The 12,246-nt window shown below is 43.4% G+C and overlaps 1 protein-coding gene across 3 annotated transcripts in view; it reads right to left on the reverse strand.

The window, feature by feature from the left end:
• LOC126412343 (GRAM domain-containing protein 2A-like) overlaps window positions 1–12,246 on the reverse strand; it is a 669,092-nt gene that overhangs the window by 194,374 nt on the left and 462,472 nt on the right. The window contains exon 2 of one of the 3 annotated variants that reach the window (XM_050081894.1): window positions 8,793–8,846. The exons of the other annotated variants lie outside the window; for them this stretch is intronic. Within the exon in view, the coding sequence (XP_049937851.1) occupies window positions 8,793–8,846 (54 nt within the window). The remainder of the gene's footprint in view (window positions 1–8,792; window positions 8,847–12,246) is intronic. 3 annotated transcript variants of the gene reach the window in all.

A 12,246-nucleotide genomic window follows, 5' to 3' on the forward strand; every position in this document is an offset into this window, starting at 1 on the left:
AGGAGAAGGTGTGGGAGCCGCAGGGGAGGGGGGAAGGAGAGGGGTCCGGGACGGGGGTAAGGAAGGGGGAGGAAGGGATGAAGATGTAACCAAGGCGTAACTAGATGTCATGGACACAGGGTGCAATCGTGCATATTTCTTACGGGCCTCTGTGTAGCTTAAACGATCAAGAGACTTATACTCCTGTATCTTTTTTTCTTTCTTATAAACTGGGCAATCTGCTGAACGTGGAGAATGACTACCATGACAATTTACACATACAGGAGGGGGAACACAGGGACTCCCCTCATGGAGTGGACGTCCACAGTCACCACAGAGAGGGTCCTGGGTACAGCGAGAAGACATGTGGCCAAAACGCAAGCACTTAAAACACCGCATAGGAGGTGGGATGTACGGCTTCACATCACAGCGATAGACCATAATCTTAACTTTCTCAGGAAGGGTATCCCCTTCAAAGGCCAGGATAAAGGCACCAGTATCAATACGATTATCTTTAGGACCCTTCTGAACACGCCGAACGAAGTGAACACCCCGCCGTCCGAGATTGTCCCGAAGTTCCTCATCAGTTTGAAGGATGAGGTCTCTGTGGAAAATCACACCTTGTACCATATTGAGAGACTGGTGAGGGGTAATGGACACGGGAATTGTGCCAAGATGGGTACAGGCACGAAGGGCCGCAGATTGGGCAGCCGAAGCAGTTTTTATCAGTAATGAACCCGACCGCATCTTGCTCAGGGAGTCCACTTCGCCGAACTTGTCTTCAATGTGTTCAACAAAGAATAAAGGTTTGACACTGGTGAAAGTATCTCCATCAGTCCTGGTGCAAACTAGATAACGGGGGAAAGGTTTTGCCCCTAGACGACGGGCCTGACCCTCCTCCCAGGGGGTAGCCACGGAAGGGAAGGCAGAAGGGGCAAGAGAAGCAGCACTTGAGGAATCAGTACCACGCAGAGAGACGGCCGCAGAAGAGCGGCCAGAGGTTTGGACCCTTATGCGTTTCATCTGCATTGCGTCCGCCCTGATACCACCCACTCCGATCAGGGGCTCTCCTCACGGGCGCCACCCAGCCGCAGCAAGGGCCGTCTGGCACGGCGGCCATTGCCGGGAGTTCCGATGCTCCAGGATGACGAGCAACCACTCCAAGGCATGCATGAGGAGGTCACAGCTCAGGTATCAGAAGTGTGATCCCTGTGTGTTCAGGGGGCTCAACCAAAAGGGTACATAGCGACCCCACCACACGGGCTGGCTACCGTGCTGGCTATGCACCCTAGCATCAGACAACGACGTAGAAGAAAAGGTGGAATATACTAGGAGGGCACACGTCGGAGACACTAGGTAAGGTGCTCTTCCCCAAATGGCTCACACTACGGAAGAGAAATTTTGGAATGGAGGTCAAACCCCAGAGGGGGACCAAGGAATGCCAAAAGGAGGAGATGATTACGCAACAAAGCCAGAGTGTAAAACCAACAGAACCAGGAGGATAGCGGGGGCCAACATAAGCAAGGACACCAATAGAGGGAGAGGAGAGGGCGAGGGGAAAGGGGTATGGAGGGGAAAGGAGAGGAAGGGAAAGGAAATGCAGCCCGGGAGAGAAAGAAGGCTGCAATGGCTCGGGGCCCCGTGCTCGCCACGCACGTATCCACGAAAGAGTTGTGGACCCCCTGGGGGGCACACACATCGTGATCAACGTCTTAGTGTCAGAATGTGTGCTTTCACTTCAACAGCCACACTAACGTATTGTAAAGTATCACCAGTAACGGTGCGCGCCGCAATTCCGGTTCCTTAAAATCTAAACCCTATGCATAAAATAGCATTTCATCCATTCCCGTGTTTATGCATGACTCCTGCAAACTGTGAGTCGTACAATGATATAATTCTGCACGTACATAATGTCTGCAAACCGTGTTGCGAATAGACTTCGTAGCAAAGAAGTAAAAAATTTAAATGACATGCATGATGCGGCAGTTTTGAACGCATCCCAGTGTTTGTGTCGTATCTCTTGAACTATGTGTGGTACAATGACATAATTTTGTTGGAACATTCAGCGTCATATGTAGATACTGTATGAAAAATGTGTTGCGAATACCATATATACGAGTAGTAATGAAGTAATAAATTTAAACGTCACGCCGGATGCAACAATTTTACTGTACGAACAGGGAAAATGTAGCAAGCGATAAAATTTTTACGTTTCATCATTTTGTGGGAGTTGTGATCAACAAAGTGTTTGGTAAACTTTTTTAAATTCTGTGCAAAATTTGTTGCAAGTCACTATGTACCCTCACTGTCAAATACTGGATGAATAAAATCTGGCATTCGCGCGTCATCGGCTACGCTGCTTTTTCAAACCCCCCCCCCCCCTCCCCTCCACCTCACACTCCTTTTTCATAGGTACATTGTTCTTACACCCGTAGCCATTGCTTGCCGTCAATAAGTCATGTATGTACCAAGTCTGATTGAAATCGATCCCGTAGTTTACGAGGTGTAATTTACGACACCTCTTCTCTAGGTTTTCACGTACCTCACGTCACATTTCCTGAATTACACGTCGTACAACGATATAATTTTGCAAGTACATTCAGCAGTGCATGAGAATACTGGCTGTAAAATGTGCCGCGAATACACATAAAGAAGTAATAAATTAAAACGTCGTGCATGATGCCAAAGTTTCACTGCATGAACAGCAGCAACGTACACAGTAAGCAATAATTTTTTCCTTCAATTTCTTGCGGCGGCTGTCAGCGCAGAAAAGTTTCGAAATTATGTCTAGAATTTGTTCTAAGTCGCCAAGTGCTCTCATTTTCAAATACTGGATGAATAATATGGTTAATTTCGGCATCGTCAGTTACACTGCTCCAGATGTCACATACAGAGATTTGAGCTTCAGTACTTATTGCGTAAAACTTTTAATGTAAGATATTACCTGTTAGATGACAGCATTGTATATTTTTAGATTCAGACAACATAAGATACTGAAAATCGAATTTTTGTTGTCCCTGGAATCCGTCAAACAGGCAACCTGCAAATTTGAGTGGGTAACTGTTTCAGTCTTTAAGTAACCCACATGTCTGCTGGCACAGAGACAAAATCCACACACGGGCTCCATTGTTTACCGTATGGACTTCACATCTGTGGCAGCTGTAGCCGCATCCACTATAACTGTGCGAAACTCTTACCAGTTAGACGATCGAATGTGTCTTTCCGCGCACTGATGTGTGGCGTGTTACACCACAAGAACAACAATTTTATTTTCATAATAATGCCCACGACTGCAAAATACTGACACGAATTCTTCACAGACGAACGGAAAACCTGGTAGAATCCGACCTTGGGGAAGATCAGTTTGGATTCCGTAGAAATGTTTGAACACGTAAGGCAATATTGACCTTACGACTTATCTTAGAAGATAGATTAAGGAAAAGCAAACCTACGTTTTTAACATTTGTAGACTTAGAGATACCTTTTGACAATTCTGACTGGAATACTCTATCTCAATTTCTGAAGGTGGCAGGGGTCAAACACAGGGATGGAAAGGCTATTTATAATTTGTACAGAAACTAGATGGCAGTTATAAGAGTCGAGGGGCACGAAAGAGAAGCAGTGGTTGGGAAGGGAGTGAGACAGCGTTGCAGCCCATCTCCGATGTTATTCAATCTGCATATTGCGCAAGCAGTAAAGGAAACAAAAGAAAAATTTAGAGTAGAAACTAAAATCCATGGGGAAGATAAAAAAACTTTGAGGTTTGCCGATGATATTATGAGTCTGTCAGAGACAGCAAAGGACCTGGAAGAACAGATGAACGGAATGGACAGTGTCTTGAAAGGAGGATACAAGATGAACATCAACAAAAGCAAAGCGAGGATAATGGAATGGAGTCGAATTAAATCAGGTGATGCTGAGGGAGTTAGATAAGGAAATGGGACGCTTGAAGTAGAACATGAGTTTTTCTATTTGGGGAGCAAAATAACTGATGATTGTCAAAGTAGGGAGGATATGAAATATAGACTGGCAATGGCAAGGAAAGCGTTTCGGAAGAAGAGGAATTTGTTAACATCTAGAATAGAGTTAAGTGTTGGGAAGTCTTTTCTAAGAGTATTTGTATGGAGTGTAGCCATGTCTGCAAGTGAAACATGGACAATATATAGTTTAGACAGGAAGAGAATAGAAGCTTCCGAAATGTGCTGCTGCAGAAGAACGCTGAAGATCAGATGCGTACATCACGTAACTAATGAGGAGGTACTGAATAGAATTGGGGAGAAGAGTTTGTGGCACAACTTGACTAGAAGAAGGGATCAGTTGGTAGGACATGCTCTGAGGCATCAAGGGATCACCAATTAGAAGATTCAGAAGATGTACTTGGAGATGAAGTTTGCACAGGATAGAGTAGCATGGAGAGCTGCATCAAACCAGTCTGGACTGAAGACGACGACGACAACAACAGCAACAATAATGCCTAAGGAACCGAAATTTACTGAATGCTATATAATGAATCAAAGTGTTTGCATTAGAAATGAAAGAACAGCTTAGGCAGGAAAATGAATTCCGTTAAATTTACAACGTACATAATACAGGCTCCTCTATTCGCTCCTTGCGCGGAAGGGGGTGCGGGGAGGGGCAGTCATAGCTGCCTCGTACCTCTTCAATAGCTCGTCGTCGCTGTTTCAAGCCCGCTCAGGGGCGCGGGTTTTATGCACTCTCTCTTGTATTCATAGCGTCAAGATGGCTTCGAACTTCATGTGAGGTACTTAAGGAATTGTGTTATTCGTAAATACAATGTGTTGCAAGTGTTTATATATCTATAAGGTAACAGATATATGCAGACTATATGATTAGTATATAATATTCAAGTAAAAATAGCTAAGGAATTTATTAGTTGACAGGAGAGACTACCGTTGGTGCTCCTACGTAGATTAAAAAAATTTGCTACAACGATTGATGTCATGTTGTTACTCTCCCAAGCTTTTGTTACACGGCTTGGATTTAAAAATGCTATGCATTGATGAAGCTCTCCGGGTCAGTGTTTACTGGCTGAATTACGTGGTATGGTAGGCAGATATATTGGTATGTTTAAATACTTGCCATCTTCAATACATTGTTTTTTATTTTACTCTACGCTTGGCAATCTTTGCGCTAATGTGAAAAGTGGGCTATCTGAGAGCCATTTCATTACGGATCAAATTTCAGTTAACAGGAGGGCTTCTGAAACAGAAGTTTTCAAATGGTTCAAATGGCTCTGAGCTCTATGGGACTTAATGTCTGAGGTCATAAGTCCCCTAGAACTTAGAACTACTTAAACCTAACTAAACTAAGGACATCATCACAGACATGCAGACCCGAGGCAGGATTCGACCCTGCGACCGTAGCGTCGCGCGGTTCCAGACTGTAGCGCATAGAACCGCTCGCTCACCCCGTCCGGCTACGGAACATTTCGAGCGATTTCCAACTTCGGCATTTTCCTTACGACCGAGGACAAGCTGCTGTAGATCTTGATCTGTATCCGAAGACTGGCGCTATTTCTACAACAATTCATGTACTGGATAAAAATAGACGCCTGGTGTGTGTATATGCGGATCTACTCGTGGGTGGGACAGAGTAAATGCGATAACTTGTTCCATATGTAGAACAATGGGCCTCTGATCCGAATATATTCTTATCGCATGAAACAGGTACATCAATTCATACGACACTTTGGTTTCAATACCTAGACGAATACCTTCATTATCCTTCTTGGAAAGACTGGATTTCTTCAGGAGCATTTCCATCTCTTCACCACTTTTTTCGGAAGGTGCTGTAGATTACAAGTACTGCTGTCATCGCACAAGACCCCAGTGGGAAAGACGATACTCCAGAATGAGAGTCCGCAGCATGTTAGTGAGGTGGTAGCGTAGGGTTTCTATTAGCTATGGCAGCCGACGCTCGTCTACTGCAAGCTCTACGCTCTGAGTCACCCACTTGCGCGAGTTACGATGGGAAGCGCAAACGGTGCCGCTAGATAAACGCCAAATGAGGGTCCTGGGGTCAGAAGTAGTAGTCAGGGTCTCAGATCAAACAACAGCTATGGTTTAGGCTCTACTCAGTTACTAGCAGGTAAACACTCTTATGGATAATGTAATACATTAATGAGAAGCAATGGATCAAATTACAAAACATCTGACAGATCGTTAAACTGAAGACTCGTTTCCACGATCTCACCACCTTTCAAGAGCACTTGTCGCCGACCATCTTCATCTCATGTCGAGATCTGATTCACATGACATCTTGCCGGCGTCCTGTGAGTTAGGCACCTCTGGTGTGATTCTTGCGGTAAAAGAGCTGATGGATGCCTGTAGAATGTAGTGGAGTGATGTGTTTTCGATGGAGGCGAGTGGGGATGGAGAGATGAAACATGGTTCCTCGCACATAGGTTGCTCATCCCGATTAACACGCAGAGGGTGCGCCAAAAGAATAAGGTATCAATCCGTCGGACGGACTTGTAACAACAGTGTCATATGCACTCTGTCCACGAGACTCTCCATGGGATTGCGATTTGACCGAGGACTTGGACGCACAATCTGGCTGTTACGGACTGTATAGTACTGCCCATTGCCTCTTAAGCGATGAACATTTCTTCCTCCATCAAAATTCCGGCAGGCGACCTCGAAGTCAAACCCCACAACACACGCGATTGAGACGAAGACTGCTGTATAAGCCAGCAGCATCAATTGCCGGGAGTTCTGGAGTGTGCAGTTAACGTTACATATAATTATGGGAACATCGTGAGGTGGCCCATGAATATGTAATTAATAGTCGAAGGTACTTACGTAACAACTAGAAGCTTCAATGCAGTGAGAGTTAGTCCTGCGGCATAAAGAAAGAAAGAAACGAAATTGCAGCATTTCCCTTGTACTGCTCTTTGCGTTAAGTTTTGTTATTGCAGTAGTTCAGTGAACGAAGTAGCAATCAACTTTTAGTATCGTTTGAACTTGCCACTTTAGTAGGCGTGTTTCTATTGGAGATTGCATGTTCTTTGCGTCCTTCGAATCGCATCATACAGCTAGAGGGACGTCTGAAGCACTAGGCACTAAAAACGTTCAAATACAAAATGCGTTGGGTAAGATGGAAGTCATGGCAAGAGCGAGAAAAATTTTGAGAACGGACTATGGATCAAATCCCCTTACGTCAGACACTTAACTCACTGAAGAATATACAGGCTCTGTCTAGTTTAGGCACTAACCAAAGGGGTACCAGAAGATAACTATGTAAGCACATAGTACCAATAAATGTAAGTAGAGAAAGTAATGGGTTTCCCGATATGACGAATGCACAATACTGTTAATGACTAAGACACCGGTTATGTCGAAATACCGCTTATGTGGCGTTAATTACAAAGTTACAAAAGTGCCCTCGTTTGAGTTTATCATTATTCAGTACATCCGAAGTGCTGGTACGCAGCATTTCGACAACAGGAGTATTAGCCGTGGCTCGCTGCCCTGGCGACACTCGTCAGCCGCCTTGAACCCGTCTGATTTTTTTTTTTTTGCGTGAGGACTTTTTAAAGCTTCTGTGTATTCCAGCCCTGTTGATAGTTTTGAACTCCGTGAAAGCAGTGTGGGTGGTTGTCACTGCATTCGGAACATGCCTGCGATTTTTGAACGTGTGCGGGCACCGATGAAGGGTCTTACAGAAACCTGCCTCCACATGAACTGCGTCCACGCGAAACACTTGCTGTTAGGCGTTTCTCCTCAAGTGCATACGTGCACTTTAGGTCCTTGGGACTGTTTTAACGTGCTCATGCACTAGGTCGTAACAAATCACATCGGGCATACCACTGCTTTCCGGCCCTTTGTTTATTAGGATTATTTGCTCGTTTCATTGTCCTAAAATAAATCTATCGTTTGTACCTATAATAGTCGAACGCCCTGTATATTACGGTCAGTATCGATGATTTATTATTATTGTTTAGTATTTCTTTTATCAAACGTTATTTACGTAAACAGAGTGCTTTAAAACCCATGTGTTAAATGCATAGAAGAGATTCAAAGAACTACGGTGATACAACTGAATTTGCTGCTTTAAGTATTTGAAAGAAAAACCTCTTTTACACAACACTGCGCACTAACATTTACATTTTAATGAGGCAAATTCTAATTTTAGAAAGTTATATTTGAAATACGTAATTAAATGCATGTAGAGTTGAATAACGGATTACATTTTTTAACGAGACGCTTAAACAGTAATATGGTCAATACATCACAGCTTTAAAACCACTTCCAACAAGCGGCATTTCTGCTTCTATGCTGTCAGCATTTGAAACAGAGCAAGTGAAAGGCACGGTAGGAAACGCAGAAGCAGTAACGAGTGGATTTATGCGCAACACGGATGGCTATTAGTAGGTAGCGTGGCACACTGTAGCTATGTTAATTACAGTAGTTATGCAGAGTGTGTAAAAAATGGTGGAAGCAATAAGCGTAATCGGAAAGAATAAAGGCGTCCTTGAAAGATGTCTCTCTGTAAAGAGTTGTGCGGTACTGCAGTAAGAGGTGATCGTGAGCAGTTATTTCCCACGTCACGTACTGCTGTAACTGGGTTCACTCGCAGCAGCGGACGCCCCCATGTGTGGGCGACCTGTTGAACACACAGTGGCGCGGCGTGTGCAGAAGTTATGCGCATCGTGCCGTTCTCGGGAGTGCGCTGTGATTGAACACTTTTTGAAAGGGAGAATTTCAGTGCGGCAGATATTCATCGACACACAGTGCATTGCTTGTAGTGGTGCAAACGCGTGGATAAAACATTTTAAAAGGTGCAGTACTGACGTCAGAGACCGGCTTCGCACAGGACGCCCACGCTCCGCTACCATGGACAAGAACCTGGAACGGGCGAATCAGCTGATTAGGAGAAAATAGAAGATAAAGTGACGCATTATTTTTCATGTAGGGCATAAAGACACTCGCAGGTCGTTCTTCAACACGATCAAGCTCGTACACACAAGTCACTTTAGGCAAGGGAACTACCAAACAGTTTAGATATGTTACACATGTACTACTAAACGGCTATGGTCAGTCGGTCACCCGATGTCAATTGCAGATTACTAATCTGAAGGCTTACATGGGCAACAAAATTTCCATTTTCAGTATTTCGTACAATTACTGCCCGAACTTAAAAACATTAAAATTTTGTGATAAATCTAAGAGGTATAATCTTACGATAAGTTTTAACAAAATATGTAAGGTATTATAGTCAGAAACGACGTATACATATTGAAACAACGTAACCCAATGCACGCAAATTACCCACACTTTATTCAGCCACTGTCAGAGTGAGCTGGCTTTGCGACTTCAGACGAACTTTACACGTAATTTCAAACTTTTTCGAAAGTTTTTCTTGCTCACACCCTCACAATATAATGAAAGGGAAAAATGTTTATCGCTTACTGCATTTTCGCGGTGCATGCAGAGAAACGTTAGCATCAAACTTGCAATTTTAATTTGTTACTTCTTTGCTACTAACTACTCGCGAAACATCTTACAGGCAGTATCCTCATATACCACTCAACGTACTTAAAGCGGAGCGCAAATTACCGTCACTATAGTCATCGACTGATTTATAATGAGAGCGACTTCCAACAAACTTTACATACGGCTAATGTTCTTTATTTAGTTTATCCATAAGTGTCCTTAGATGAAAGCGAACATCAAAGCGAAGAAAAGAGCCAACGTATTTGAAAGGATGGACAACGGTGGAGACAATGTCCAAATGAGGTACCCTCCGCCACACACCGTCAGGTGGCTTGGGGGGTATGGATGAAAATGTCGATGAAGGTCCTTTTTTGGTTTACCGGTTTTGGCTTTCACTTTTTCACTACTCTTTGGGTGAATGATCTGAAACTAATAATACAAACATTGTTCACGATAAAGGATGACAGCCAAAACAGTTGCAGGATAAAGATTTATTAAAATTCTTGACCAAGTTTTCGGTATATATAAATATACCTTCATCAGAAGTAAAAGATCTAAAATTACATCATGCAATGGAGATTAATAAAGCAATTGCGTCAAAGGCGTCGTCAATAATTAAGACATCTTTGGCACAATTGCTTTATTAATCTCCATTGCATGATGTAATTTTAGATTTTTTACTTCTGATGAAGATATATTTATATATACCGAAACCCTGGTCAAGAATTTTAATAAATCTTTATCCTACAACTGTTTTGGCTGTCATCCTTTATCGTGAAGAATTTCAACAGTTGCTATTTCAGCCAATGTTTAAAATCTTGTAACATAATTATGATTTTACGTCTGAAAACATGAAGGTTTTGCACCCTTAGCGTCAAATATTTAACAAATTAACTCATTTGCAAAGTAATGACACGTTTGAAGCTGTTTTATACATGGGAGTTGGAGTCTTTAAAGAATTGGGGGGGGGGCGATTATTGGGCCTTCAAACAGCGTAATCGTAGCTCCATCCGACTGTCAACTGTCTAGCTTTGTGAAGTGCAAGTCACGAGGGAAGTAGAGCAGCAGCGATCTTCAGGTCAGGGTTCACACTCGTCCCATCATTTGCGTAGCTCCAACGAGTTTTTCACACTTTCAGCATTGTGGTCTGCTTTGACTGACAAGTCCGTTTTCTTTGATCATTTTCTTTTTTTTCGTTGCCGAGTACGAACACGACGCTTGTAAATCCTGCGAGAATTATGAGGAAACCACATAGTTATGGCATGGAGTAACCGCGGAGGCAGTGAGCGGCAGAACCATACCTACACAGTACACACCCACCCACCCTCCGCCTCTTCTGTGGGCAGCTCAGGTCAGCATTAATTGCCCTCTCTACTTCCCAGTGCGGACTTTCGCTGGAACACGGAGTAAAAAAAAAAAAAAAAAAAAACACCTCCACCCTGAATAGCCCACAGCTTGCTCATGGCTGCACTGGAAAACAGAATCTGTTTCCTAACAGGGAACAAGGTGAAGCTAGCCTCAACCCAAAGCTCTGTTTGAATATCGCAATGCACGGACCTATTGAACGTGGTAGGTCCTCTCCTTTTGACTGATTCAGCCAGTGAGTTGCTGAGGGACCTCCAGTGCAATGTGGACAACGAACCGTGGTGCAGCTCCACAGCTTGTGCACAGAGCACAGAGCATTGCGAGGGGTGAAAGAAGCGACAAGAGACAGAAAAAATACCGGGACACGCTGAGAACTGAACGCTGGTCGATGGTATTACTCGTTTGACACCCAAGCAGCCAAGGAGCCTCACTTGTCAATACATAGGTATTGATTAAGACAGTTCCTTTGCGCTCTGGAACAAGTTTTATTCACGAACGAACTGGATTACGGCTTCTTAGATCATCAAGAAATATGGTAACCACAGGACTTTCGAGGCTATTATATACTACAAAATCTGACATTTGCTGATGTAAATCTAATATTATGCACAGAATTTATAGGAAAGAGAAGGTTGCACTAACAAATAAAGACTGTCACGTCATAGTCGTCCAGTGATTACACGAATTAAGTTACTGTAGAAACCTCACGTAACAGAGTTTATAAAGAGACCAATCTGATTAATTTGAATCTCAAAGGTAAGGGACGATTTTTTAACAAAAAGATAGTGCAAGAATATAATAATAAATTATTATTTAGATGATACCAAGTTAAACATAACTGAAATATTAACTGCAGAAAAATGCTGAATATATTATCGGTCGTCGTCATTGATCTTACCATCTTGCTAACTTCAAACCTCACGTTTTTCACCGTGTGGATAGTTTTAAGATATAAAAGACCAGCAAAAGCTGAAAAAGTTTTACTTAGTGTACAGATTATTTCCCGTTCAACCAACCTAAATGTGACAATCCATAGCACTTACATGTGATCCCATGTTGTAAAGGTCCGATCATCTCACTATTGCGAGCTAACGTCTACACTCCGTGACCTGCTTGTTGACTCTTCCAGGTGGGTACTTTACACAAGATGAACCAGGGCAAAAACCCGTGAGGCGTGTAATAAGACGCGCCAGCAAGTCGCCGCGCGCAGCACAGAGCATTCCCTCAGACAACGCGGCCGCTGCCTCGCTGCTCGCTGTTCATGACTGCCATCGCATTCCACAGCAGTATCGAATACAATGACGCTGAATTTGACACAAAGCATAACAACGTTACGCAGTCAGCTCAGTTCCAGAATGAAACGCTTTCCCACCAGATACAAGGGCAATGAAATAGGCACTTCCTAACCGTCGAAGGTGGCTGTACGAAAAAGATGCAAATGACTATT

The sequence above is a fragment of the Schistocerca serialis genome, chromosome 7, assembly GCF_023864345.2.
Source record: "Schistocerca serialis cubense isolate TAMUIC-IGC-003099 chromosome 7, iqSchSeri2.2, whole genome shotgun sequence".
Taxonomy (NCBI): domain Eukaryota; kingdom Metazoa; phylum Arthropoda; class Insecta; order Orthoptera; family Acrididae; genus Schistocerca; species Schistocerca serialis.